Raw genomic sequence first — 13,760 nt, forward strand, 5'->3', positions numbered from 1 at the left:
TGCTCTGGAGCTTTCCCCATGAAAAACTGCTCTTTAAAGCTGAATCGGAGCAAATGGCAATCCTTAGTAAACCTGAATAGTTTAAAGCATGGGTTTTCACGGGGAAAGCCCTGCAACAAAAAAAAGGGGGGTGCTCAATGAGACATGGAGCTTCAAAGTTCCTGGAAAGAGCGAAATAAAGGTAAGCATAGATCAGCCCTTAGAAACCTTTGTCACTAAACAATTAGGCCACAGGAAATGTTGCTGCATTGGAGAATAGACATTAAAAAGACACTCATCATCATCTTCCATTTTATTCATAAAGCGCCTAAAATAACTAGTATATATATATATATAATATCTGACTCCCTAACCCCTAAATTAAAAATTATCTCGTACAATAGGACGGGTAGTGAAGGAAACAGAAGCAGCCTGTTCAGTAATGCCAAGAAGGCTTAGAACACATGAAAATAGCAGATTATTTAATATTGTTTTATATTTAGGTATGTGTGTCTAAGAACATGTTTTGTTTTTAATCGGGTATTCCTGTTTTCTGTGACCCTGCTGCCTCAAATGTGTGTAGATTTTTAAAACTGCTAACAGATTTAACTTAACACTTCCTTTTTGCATTACATCAGTAATAGCGAACAAAGCTCTCTAGATCTGCTGTGTTACATTTTAAGACAATATGAAAATGCATTTGGCAGTAAGGTGGGGTGTGCTGTTCTAATGAGGCTGCCATGCTGCTCCCAGCACTCTTTCTTTCCTGGGCTGCAGTCCAAAGAGCCCTCTTAAGCACACAGAAACCCTTTCATATATGCAAGCAGAGCTTTGGACTTCTTCCTCCCCCCTCCCCCCCCCAAACACAGAGCAACTTCTCCAACTAGTTTGAAAACCAGGGTTGGGGAACTTTTCTGTGGTTCTCCAGATATTGTTGGACTGCAGCTCCCATCAGCCCCGGCCAGCCTGGCCAATAGTCATGGATGATGATAGCTGTAGCCCAGCAATGTTTGGAGGGCCTCGACTGAAAACTCAATTCCAGGTTTTGAGAATAGCTTCTCAAGCTTCATTTTGGACCTCTGTTAGGAAAAAGAATCAAGAGATGTGATGTACAATGAACCCACAACTTGTACACATTTAACTTGTGTGCATTCAGTTTTGCGGAGTTGGGGGGGTGAATTACAAAGGGGCCGAGGAACTGGGGGGAAATGACTTTGGCAAACCCACCCACCATTGAACCCAGTTTTGACCATATGCGATTTTGGCTTTAGACACAATCCCTGGAACGTAAACCCTGCATAAGTTGTAGGCCTGCTATATACACAAATGTCCAGCTCCCAAATTTGTGGACCTAATTTGATGTAAAGTGGAGCAGATTTATCCACTTAGACTGTTGCAGTCTGTCACTGGAAAGTTCAGCACTGGCAAGACCATATATATGGCAGCACACAGTTTCGTGTTTGACATTCTGGTGTGCGTTGGTATTAGTGTTTCCTGTTTGTTTTTCTTCATGTGTAGTAGCTTGTGTTAGTTTTGGCAGTTAGATAAAAAGGGAAAGCCAGTGCTGTTCAAACACCTGCTAAATATGCTAGGAATTTACTAAGCTAGTTGAAACAAACAAACTGTTTGTTTGTTTCATTTAACAGGGGTGTGAGGCTCAACTGCACACTGAAACACACAGGGTTCCTATGCTGGGCAGCAGGGGGAAAAAGCCTGATATCTCTCTGGTGTCTGGAATACTTTCCCAGCACTCTTAACTGGTGAGGGAGCCTCATACACTTAAGTCTAAGGGTGCAACGCTATGCAAACTTGACAGAAAGCTCTACTGAATACAATAGGTCTTAAGAATAAACTTTCATAGGACTGTGCTGACGACCTACAGAAAGTAGAAGGAAACAAAAATATTGAAAGCTGGGTTGTTAGGGAAGATTGCCTGGGGCCCTCCTGCTTGTGGATCCAGCTTTTCATTAAAAAGTTACAAACTGCACCTTTAGACTTCCATGGAATTTGAGGAAGACATTATCTCTGCTCCCTTTGGTCCTCCTCTCTTCGGTCCAGTTATGTCCGTAATTTGTTGGACATACCCATTTAGTGTACAGATTTTCACTTTTTAAAATATGGCAACCCTATGTTAGAACACAGCAGACATAGTATTGTTGTTTTACATGAGAGATATTTAGAAGCTATTAACAGCAGTGGGATAACATAGATCACAGGCAGGCAACTTGCAGCCCCCACCTCATTTTATGCAGCTCACACCCCATTCGTCCAACCCATATCAGAGTTAATTCCTTCCTATTAATTTCCTCCTTATTTTTTCCTAGATTTAAAAACTGTTTCCCCCCCTTTTTAATTTGGTTTCAGAACAATTGGAAGGGGCAGCAGCACTTTATTTGATTTTTTTTAATGGTTTGTATGGTTGGGGGGGGGGGAATTTCCCCATCCCAAACATCTGAGAGCAATTTGGTAGGCTTCTGCCATTTATATGTCATTTATAGCACACTAGTCAGAAATAAATTTGTTTTGCTTGCTTTCCAGAACAATATTCACCTGTTGTTGTGGTTTTTTTTTAAAGTGTTGTTTTAAATCCTCATGTCAAAGGTTTCTGGAATCTGTTTAAAAAACTTTGCTGCTTGGGTTTCTTTTTATTTTTTAAAGAAGTCTTAAATACAAGGGTGAACCAGTGATTGTTGTTACTGGAGGTAGAATGTCAAAGTCAGCATTCCATGGATTGGTGATAGTTCTGTTGTGGGGTTAAAAACTTTTGTCTTTCCATTTCTGTGCAGTCAATGGTGGCCTTTCTGAAGGATCCAGAAGGAGCTCCATTGTGGGAGGAAGATCCTGAAGCCAAAGACATTGTCCACGTTGACAGTGAAAAGGTACGTTAACCAGAATTGTGAAGTGCTTGGAACAAAGCAAAATTCTTTCACAAAATTAACTCCTGCACATATTGAATGCAGAACCCTTTGCACTCACATGAGCTTGAGAAAATCAGGGAAATGTTGTTACTCTTAAGCTTATAAATTTTTGGAAGACATGTTTAGCAGAGCTCCATGGTCTGTAAGCTAATATGCTTTAAGGGCACCAAGGAAGTTGCATAGGACATGAGAGAGATGCTTTGCAATTGCATGTTGTGCATACCCCCTTGCAGCATGCCTTAACTTCACCAGCCACTCTAGGCACCAAGTATAACTTGTACTCTCCCAGCTGATAGTTCCTTGAACTTTACAGTTTTCTAGTTGGCTTGTGGAGTAGTTGCACTAATATTTACAACATGGAATGGTTGTGATAAATGGCTGGGTATCACATGGTAGTACATAAGCAAAGCCCTCAGACTTTTATTATTTCATTAATTTGTTTATGCTCGGCACACCTGTTGGTTCTGGCATCATTATAAATCTTTATGGTATAAGTAGTAGGATAAACCTGTAGGTTTTTACAACAGGTTACAGTTTTGAATTGAACACAACATCAAGGGTGAGCAAGATGAACATATTAATCATTGAAGGCTGTGATTAAATGGGTGATATGATCCAGTTTAAATGGAGATAGAATGAGGAATGGGTGAAAAGCGAAGGGTTGTTGCTTAGTGGTGGAGCGCAGGCTGATTGCATTGAAGGCAGTGTGCTGTGCTCCTACAGATGAACTACTGACTATCACCCTGACCTTTATATAACTCATGGTTCAAATGGTGAATTGTTTAAGGATGCAAATGTACTTTTAATTTTTTTATATATGAAGTTCAAAATTGGTATATGTAACCAGCAAATCCTTAGCATATGACAGAACGTGAATTAAAATGAATCAAACATCTTAAACATGGGAATATTCATTTGTTTGGATTATCCCAAGGGAAATGGGCTCTGAGTCATACCACAGGGGTTACCTGAGATCTCACATGCATCAAATAGAGGCTGTTTAAGCCCAGCAAGGCTTCCCTAGCCATCAAATTATTTTGATTTAATAGCAGCTAATTCATAAAAGCAGAGAACAGTCCTAAATCATACACATATTTTTGTTGCAGAAATTTAGCTTCATCATTCTACTTCCTCCTCTTTCTTGGTAAACTCTGAGCAATGTGTGTTGTATTTCCCCCCACCCCACCCTATTGATTTTAAATTTTAATTGATTGGTCTCTGGCTGGTATTTCATTGAGTCATTTCAGTTTCTTAGCTTTCATTCTGGTATTAGGAACAGTTACTTTGGCATTCACTTTTTGTAAGAAGATTAATTTTTAATGTTCACCTTTCTGTTCTCTATTACAATCTCTCCTGGGGTCATTTTCAATTTAAAATTTTCATCTTGCCTTTCTAATCATACTGGCTCTGAAAAATCCATCCTCATAAACCTGGATTGGTTTGTGTTGAAAGGAAACAAGCAGATTTTTCTATCCTTAATAAAAGCGGGGTGCCTGTTTCATTGAAGAAAACTGTCCTGTGGTTCTGGGGTAATCAACCAGAGGTGCATCCCTCATCCAATTTATAATACTTGTCTATTTTGTGACAGCTGCTTGACAGTTTCTGGATAGAAAATACTGTAAGGGTAGACAACATGGTGCCCTTCAGCTGTTGTTGAACTACAACTCCCATCACCATTGACCACTGGACATGATGGTTGGGGCTAATGGGAATTGTAGTCCAGCAACACATGGAGGGTACCACATAGGCTTCCCCTGGTGGCTGCTGTGAGAACAACATCTTTATTTTCCCAGCCCAGTTTAGATACAGTTTGCATAAGCCATGGTGAAACCTAGGCTCACAGACTTCCCCCCTCCCCTCTGTCCTTTTGTGCTCATGAGAGGGAAAGTGAAACCTTCTGTTTTCAATTTTAAACAAGCTATGGTTCCCTGTGATGTTGAAACTTGGGTGACTGTAGTTCATTTAAACAGTGATTTAGTGGGGGAAAGTCAGGATGAAACTGTGGTTTCAGACTCTGGCTTGTATTTGCATTAAAAAAAAGCACCCCACAGATATAGTTCAAACAAATTTTAGGTTCCTGAATCCTGATGTCACAGGGAATTGCGATTAATTTGAACCTAGAAGCAGTTGCTTCAAGTCTTCTCCATATTGGACACAAGGAGAAAAGGGGTTTGCAGGAGTGAGAGGCTAGCTGCAGTTCATCCACTTAGCAGGAAATCATGGTTTCCTATTACATCTGAAGTGGGCCTTGGTTAACTTTGTTGTGAGTTAGTTGAACTAGAAAGTTGGAGGAGAAAATTATGTTTGTATCTACTTTTAAATACCCTTCAGCTCCATATTCTCTTGGCTATAAAGCTGAGAAAAGGGTGAAGAAAACAACCAAATTTGATGGGTTCCCTAAAGAATATTCTAGGAAGCTTATAACTACAGCAACAAAAAAGTCACAATGTAACACTATAATTAGGGTAAAATACAGTGATGAGAATACACAAAGAACATAAATCCAATATGGGTGTAAAGTTGCTCATAAATCCATCAGCACAGATGAGATATATCTTAAACGTTCTGAATAAAACCCTTTTGAGTAAATCCCACTGGAAGCTTGTCCCATTAATTTATTTTGGATTTATCTGCATTTATGAAAACATACCAGCAGGAAAACAATGTGTTTGCTTCATTTGTAAATCTGTGGAAATATTCCACTTATACGGAGTGGGGTTGTAGTTACTGTGGAGTTGCAAAAATCTGCTTCTAGCAGGCTCACACTGTTGCCTTTAAAATAACTGAAAGCGATATATTAAAGATAAATGGTTTGTTTGTGAGAGAATGCATTTCTCTCAATAGTAAAAATAAAAATAAATCTAAACCATAGTTCGTTTGTGCCATGTCTTGGCTTAAAAACAAGAGACCCATCTTGGCCTCATAAATGTATGTGAATAGCGAATAGTGGCCATGTTCAATTGCTCATAAAACATAGGTTTGAAACCTTGGATATGGAGGTACAGTATCACTATGTTCTTAAAAGGCATAAACCCATGGCACAAAGAAAGCCGTCCTGTAAGCAAGTTAAAAAAAAGTTTTGCTTTTTTTTAAAAAAAAAAGGAGAAGGGACCTGGTGTAAAACACCTTATCAGTACCCCTACTTGGATTATCACCTAAATGCAGCCAATTCCTTCAATTCATCAACCTCTTGGCCTTAAATTTGGCACAGTAAATTCTGTTATTCAAGCTCCTAACACAGACCAATCCTTACTCCATATATTTACACATATAACACAGACTATATGTGCTTGGAAATTTTACCTGAAATCTGTGGGGATATATTGTTTAATAAATTCAGGGTTCTAATTATAGCATGTTTATCTCTTTGGGTTTTAAGGAACTGAAAAGACTTTTGAAGAAGGAAGATAGGCCTCTGCTGCTGATGTTCTATGCCCCCTGTAAGTAATTAATATACTGATGTTCTGTGCCCCCTGGAAGTAATCTAATATGCAAAATCTCAAATCCTTCTTTTTTTTCATCCAATGGTCCAGTAAAAGTCTGGACTGTCTGTTAAATTCAATTTCATGTGTATGTGATTATCAATTAGCAGATGATTTTTTTTCACTTCCTATTCTTCCTTGCTCAATTCTCCAAATTTCAGTGTAAATACTGACAGTATAGCACAAGAATATTTCAGATATTTGCTTTCTCTAGGAGCACTCTCCTTAAATTATTGAGAGAGGAAAAACACTTGGCTGGACTTGCAGTTATAGTGCTTTTTTGTACTCTCAGTTCTAAAAAACTGAGTTTAGTTTGCCTGGGGTACTAGATCCAAAACATTCTTTTCTCCAGCCTTAATCCATCTGAAAAATGAATGGATGTGAATTCATATTGACCCACTATTATAACAAATAGGCTGACCACACAAAGGGAGCTGTACTGTTCAAGCCTGGCTGAGTTTGCAAGTTGCTGGACAAAGTCTGAAGAAGCTGATCTTGATTAGCAGGGAGCTCGCAAGAATTAAGTGGCACAGGACCTTGGATAGCTCCCAGTGAAAGCAGCTGTTGGTTCCTTAGCTTTCAAACTTTATTAGAGACTGATGTCTACAAGAACCCTGCCAGTGAAGCTGCAATTAATATAGAGACAATGCTCTGATTTCAGTTGTGCAATGTGAATGACCTTGCACTGAACCCTCTAAGGGAATGGACAGCTTTGGGTGGTGGTTGGGTTGATACAGATTCTCAACAGAGATATCTGAGCTGCCAGTCCAAGATCTACAGTCTAGTTATTCACCTTCCTCAGAGAGATGAATAGGGAGTTTCCCTATTCTGGTGGGTTCAAATATTCCTGTGCAGATGTTGCTGGCTCAAAGTAATCAACCAATAAAGGAGGATGTAGGGGAAGCTTGAGGTCAGTATCAGATGGATTACCATTAGAATCATTGAGGGCCTGGATCCCAACAGGAAGTTCATGTGCAGGTCAGATGCAACCCATCACTTTATATATGAACGCATGCCATTGCAGGCTCACAGATAACTGGACTCATTATCTTTATTAAGAAAGACTTGCATGTCACAAGTACTTTTCTCTTCCCATCTACTATTCAGAACCTAAGGGTCTGAACTGGAATCTAGAGGTTTAATTTATTAGCTGTGAATATGTCCAAACTGCCCATCTAAAAAGACATGCCTTTGAGGTACAATCTTGAACTTGTTCATTATTCATCTACTGCAAGATTTACTTCCATCTATCATCTGGCAGAATGTTAGTGGCTTGTTGTTTTGCCTCTTGCTATTCAGTTTGCACCTACATTTCTCTTCCACTACTGGCTATTGTTGTAGGGTGGGTGGATATGAACATAATTGCTTTTGTCATTTGATACCTTGTTGAATGAGATAGAGACACGAGAAATAGAATCATTTCATTATATTGAATGCAATATACCAGTGGTTCTCAAAGGGTGTGGTGCACCACACTGGTGTGACAGGAGAGGATGGCTAGTGTGGTGGGAAGATTCAACAACAATCAAAGAAACTTGTATACAATTACATTTTGAGAGTGATTCGTGTTCTTATGTAGCTGCATTGTTTAATACTTTATGGATGTCCCATTATCATGTTATAAAGTAGTTGTGTTCTATTAGGGTTGCCATATTTTAAAAAGTAAAAGCCAGGAGCTTTTCTTAGGAGGACCCCAAAATTGTTGCAGCACACAAAAAAGCAATTTTTCGGTTTACTTGCCTCAATTTCAGAATAAACTGCCACTGTCCGGAAATCCACCCCCCCCCCCGGATGCCACTTCCGCCTTTGAAATCCCAGCAACGTCTAGGAAATCCAGACGTATGGCAGCTCTAGTTCTATGTTACAAATCAAGCACTGCTAGGAGTTGTTTTGTTTTTGTTTTCAAATTTATTTACTGGTATTATCAGTTTAAAAAAAATGGTGTGATGTGAGCAAATTTTCATTCTGGAAGTGGCCCAGATAAAAATGTTTGAAAGCCATTAGTATAGACCTAAACACATCTCACTTCATCCATTATACGTGGATTGTGAGAAGCACTGATGTTGCCTTGGCAAACACAGCTGATGTGTAAAGTGGCTCATAGTAATATTTTTAACATTCCGTATTCAAAGGTTTTCCTACTTATACCAGTGCATGCCTATTACTTTCTGTTAAAAAGGGCAAGTTGGAACATTTAAGTATAGGATATGGTAAATATGGCTAAATAAGTGTATATCTGGTGGATTTCTGGGTGAAACTTCGGCTCTGAATCCATTCCAGTCCAGCTTCCGCTCTGGTCACAGGACTGAGACGGCTCTGGTCGCCCTAACAGATGATCTCCGCAAGCAGCTGGATCAAGGCGGGTTGGGGCTGCTGGTTCTTTTAGATCTGTCAGCAGCCTTTGACATGGTTGATCACAAATGGCTGGACCACCGCCTCGCCAACGTGGGGATCCAGGGCACAGTCCTTCAATGGCTGCGCTCGTTTCTCTCTGTTTGAGGACAGAGGGTGCAGCTGGGGGGGGGGGAACTGTCGTTGCACCACTCCTTGGTGTGTGGAGTGCTGCAGGGTGTAATACTCTCCCCGATGCTTTTCAACACCTTTATGTGCTCCCTCGCCCAGCTTGTCCGGAGTTTTGGTTTGGGTTGCCATCAGTATGCTGATGACACCCAACTCTATCTGTTGATAGACGGCAATCCCAACTCGGCCCCAGACACACTGATCAGATGTTTTGAAGCTGTGGCTGGATGGTTCTGTGGGAGCCAGCTGAAGTTAAATCCTTTGAAGACAGAGGTCCTTTGGCTGGGTCGGGACGATATGGGATTGGGGGGCCAACTCCCATCTCTTGTGGGGGCGCAGTTAGTGCCAGTGCCATCCGTTAAGAGTTTGGGTGTAATCTTTGACACCTCCCTTTCTATGGAGGCGCAGGTTGCAGCTATAACAAAGGTGGCATTTTTTCATCTCCGCCAAGCTAAGCAGTTGGCTCCTTACCTCTCTCACCCTGACCGAGCCACTGTAATCCACACGACGGTCACCTCCAGGCTTGATTATTGTAACTCACTCTACATAAGGCTGCCCTTGAGACTGACCCAGAAACTCAAGCAGGTGCAGAATGCCGCAGCGAGACTCCTTACGGGGTCCTCGCCACGGATTCACATTCTCCCGGTGCTATACCAGCTGCACTGGCTCCCGGTGGAATACAGGATCAGCTTTAAGGTGCTGGTTTTAACCTTTAAAGCCCTATACGGCCTAGGACCCTCATACCTATGGGACCGCCTCTCCTGGTATGTCCCACGGAGGACCTTATGGTCTTCAAATAAAAACATCTTGGAGATCCCGGGCCACAGGGAGGTTAGGCTGCCCTTGACCAGAGCCAGGGCTTTTTCAGCCGTTGCCCCGATCTGGTGGAACGCTCTGTCACAAGAGACTAGGGCCCTGCGAGACTTGACATCTGTCCACAGGGCCTGCAAGACGGAGCTGTTCCGCCAGGCCTTTGGCCAAGGCACAGTCTGACCCCCTCTCTCCTGTAATCCTCATAGAACTCTAGCCCAATGGTTGCCATTAATTTTATTCTGAATTGATTTTAGGATGCATTTTAATTAATTGACTGTGTGATTTTATGTACAGTGTGCTGTTTTTACTTGTTGTTAGCCGCTCTGAGCCCGGCTTTGGCTGGGCAGGGCAGGATACAAATAAAAATTATTATTATTAGCTTTCCAATGAATTCGCTGCAAAGAAAAGGGGGGGAAGAAAAGAAAAAGCAAGTATGGAATAAAGTTGTGACAAATTTCGAAGTAAATGCATAACTGTATTGAAATATATTTGTTGGAAGCCGCACAGAGAGGCTGGGGCAACTCAATCAGATGGGCCGGGTACTACTACTACCGTACTACTACTACTACTACTACTACTCATCCTCATCCTCATGAGGATATGTATGTATCCTCCCTCTATCAATTGCTGCTTTATGGGTCTTTCGTGTGACATGTAGAATAGCTGCTAGTATTGTTTTCACCTTTTCATGGCTGAATACTACTGCATTTTAGCCACTGATCACCAAAGAGAGTGGATTAGTTGTAGAAAGGAAACCACCCTATGCGTGTTGCATATGGAATTGGTGTTGCAGTACATGGCTCATCCCTTCCAGTGCAGTGGCTTTTGCTCAGACTGATGTTTCATAATCTCCAGTTTGTTCCTTGGGGGAGTGTTCTCTATAATGCTGGCTCCCTTTATTGTTAAGGCCGCTGTTGCCTATGGCTCCCAGACAATTATATGTGATGGCATGTTTTTCAACCATGCAGATTTACTCTTAACAAGCCTACTTTTAAACTTCTGCAAACATGGCAGAATTTTTGGATTATCTCTGAATGGCCGCTGTTTTCTGGCTCGCAGGATGTAATGCAACCAGCTGCTCTTTGAAGCTCTCAAGCCTGCTTTAGGCCTGTAAATCATTCATTCAGGGAGAGTCCATAGCATCGGAACACTTTCATACTATTACTCTCTCTAGCAAGTAACTTTTTCTTTTAAACAACAAAGTATTTTCCTTCAATGTACATCATCTGACCCTTCAGTCAGTTTGAACTATTCCCCCCTAGACACACTGCTGTTCTGCCTCCTTCCAGTTTTCTTTCTTCTTCTTTGAAGCAGGAAAACATTTGAGGCAGCAATATTTTCCTTGTTTCTAAATGGCTGTGGAGGAGCCGAATTACTATTTTAGTAGCTTTTTAAATTTTTCTCTCCCTCCCCAGTTTTCATTCAATTTTATAACTTTTAGTATAGACAGTTTGATCTGCTGGTGTTCTGGGTATACCCAAGACAAAATTTAAACCACTAATTGATGTCTAGTAAATTTAAGATGCTCACAAAGGTCTCCCCCTCACAAATGTATTTATATATTGTTGGATTCTGATTTGCCTGATCTTGTTTGTGGAGAAGTACTTGAAAGTGGGGGTGGAAGGTGGGGCTGAACTGGTACCAGCCAAGATGACTGCTTTCAGGAAGGGCCTCCTATCCTTTCAGATGAAAAGTGCAGCATAATAATGAGAATTGCTGAAGATAAGCCACACAGAAATCCAATGTGGATTCTAAATACCACACTGTTGCAACAGGAGAGGTTAGTGAACAAATTAAGTGAGGAAATACTTTGAAAAAGAATTGTTCTCAGGGCTTTCCTGTACAATGGTTTGCAATTCAGTGAAAACAGTTACAAGAGAAACATAGTGTATTTAAAAGTTAGAAATGGAGAGAGTGAGAGGCTGACTACTGTAATCATGAGATTAGATCTAATACATAAAGAAACAGTTAGTACTAAGATCTATAGGCAACTCATCCAGAAATGAAGTGAGAATCTAAAATCCCAGGAGCCAGTTCTGCAGAGTGATTAAGGGAGTGTAAGAGTTTTTGGACTTATTTACACATATGGTGGCTGTGTCCAGTAGTGCAGCTTTTCTGACTACACATCCATGAAGAACTGTCATCATAAAACAAGAGGTGTCCACCTGGACCCATAAGTAGCTTTATGTCATTTGTTTGTCAGGCAAATAAAATTCTAATGACCAAGGGTCTAATCATTATCCCATTAGTAATATCTAGACTTGGAATGGTGAAAAATGCAGGTGTGTTACTACGAGTCATGGTATTAAATCATGTGGGGCATAGTATTAGCTGGAAAAATAGCATGTTTCAGTGTGGCTTTATGAGGTAACACAAATCATGACACTTTTTAATGTGGTGTGGGATAGTTTTATTAGGCACATAAACAATCAGGATAATCAGAGATGAGCACCTCAAACACAAAGGCCTTTGGAAAGATGTGTGCCAACAAAACCTGCCAATTAGGAAATGCCGTGCAAACTTATGAGAATGTAAATGTTGACTGCTAGCAATGACAAAGGTATAGGGCATAGCTGTCAAATTTTCCCTTTTTTTTAAGGGAAATTCCCTTATTCCGAATAGGATTCTTCGGAAGAAAAGGGAAAAGTTGACAGCTATGGTATAGGGTTATTTGGTGTTCTTGTAATATTTTGTTTTATTTTGTTGCATGTCTTTTAAGTGTATGTATGTGTATAAAAGTGTACCGGGAGGGAGAAGTGGACTGCTTAGGATTCAAGCAGTATCCAAGAACCTTGTTTTGTTTTGTTTTAAGATGTATAGAAAGGAGAGGTCACAAGACAGTGATGAAAAGATCAGGAAGATTTGAATGTCCTACAGACAACAATTAGGACAGGTCAGGGCTGAGGACCTTCCTTTACCTGTGCTAGAATATGGCAAAAAAATGTTAACAAAAACTTACTGCATGGGATTGGTCTATTTTAGGCTATTCAGACTGCAAAGGCTGATTTTCTGGCTTGCCTTCTATACTGAGCAGCAGATGCAGGCTGCTAGGCTATATGGTCCTAGAAGTCACTCAGTTTAGTCAGTGTCCATCCTTTGTGTAAGGACTTCTGCTTCCTACTCCCACAGTGTTCTGTTTAGTATTGGAAGAAAGTACCAGTTTGCAAGGTGATTTTTATTTATTCAGCATTGTATGCACATACGGTAGTTTCTAGCATTCCACAGCCAGAAGATGACTTGGCTGCATTCTCTCTTTTACTGACAAGTCTTCAAAGTCTGGCATCATAAGCTTCTGGGTCCTAATGAAGGTGGCTCTTTGAATTACCACTATTCTTAGTAATCATGCCAATATTGCCATTGCTTGTCTTTTGATCTCTGTGTGCTTAATTTGATGAAAGGTGCTTCAGTTAAATTCCTATGGCTTGTCTCATCTAAATTAAGCCTGTAGAGCCTATTAGTGTACCCTGGGTTGCTTTGGAGACCTTGAGGTAGGAATTGAACCTGTGCACAATAAGCAAAGCAGTTACTCAGCCAAATAAAGCAAAATGGATTTAACAAGATGACTAAACCACTGCAAACAGATCAATAGTGAATTAAAAACAAGATAAAACAAGGTTGATACAAAATAATGCTATGAAAATAAGGGTTTACAGTGGTACCTCTGGTTACATACCCAGAAATAACGCTTCAGGTTAAGAACTTTGCTTCAGGATAAGAACAGAAATCATGCTCTGGCAGCGCGGCAGCAGCGGGAGGTCCCATTAGCTAAAGTGGTGCTTCAGGTTAAGAACAGTTTCAGGTTAAGAACGGACCTCCAGAACACATTAAGTACGTAACCAGAGGTACCACTGTATACATATCTAACTCTAAGCACCTAACTGAACTTAGGTTACAAAGTCCTTTTTGAAGATTTCTGAGTTCTACTTTGATTCCAGTTAGTTTTATGGACTGTGTCCCTATCACTAGACATGTGTAGGTTCAGCTAACTAACGTATTTTTCGGACCATAGGATGCTCCGGACCATAAGATGCACATATTTTTAAAGGGG

General features: G+C 40.6%; 1 protein-coding gene across 2 annotated transcripts in view; it reads left to right on the forward strand.

Moving 5' to 3' along the window:
* Positions 1-13,760, forward strand: part of PDIA5 (protein disulfide isomerase family A member 5) — a 138,474-nt gene that overhangs the window by 59,202 nt on the left and 65,512 nt on the right. For both annotated transcript variants that reach the window (XM_033162684.1, XM_033162692.1), the window contains exons 6-7: positions 2,766-2,858; positions 6,277-6,337. In XM_033162684.1, coding sequence (XP_033018575.1) covers positions 2,766-2,858; positions 6,277-6,337 — 154 coding nt within the window. The remainder of the gene's footprint in view (positions 1-2,765; positions 2,859-6,276; positions 6,338-13,760) is intronic.

This window comes from Lacerta agilis, chromosome 1 (genome assembly GCF_009819535.1).
Source record: "Lacerta agilis isolate rLacAgi1 chromosome 1, rLacAgi1.pri, whole genome shotgun sequence".
Lineage (NCBI taxonomy): Eukaryota > Metazoa > Chordata > Lepidosauria > Squamata > Lacertidae > Lacerta > Lacerta agilis.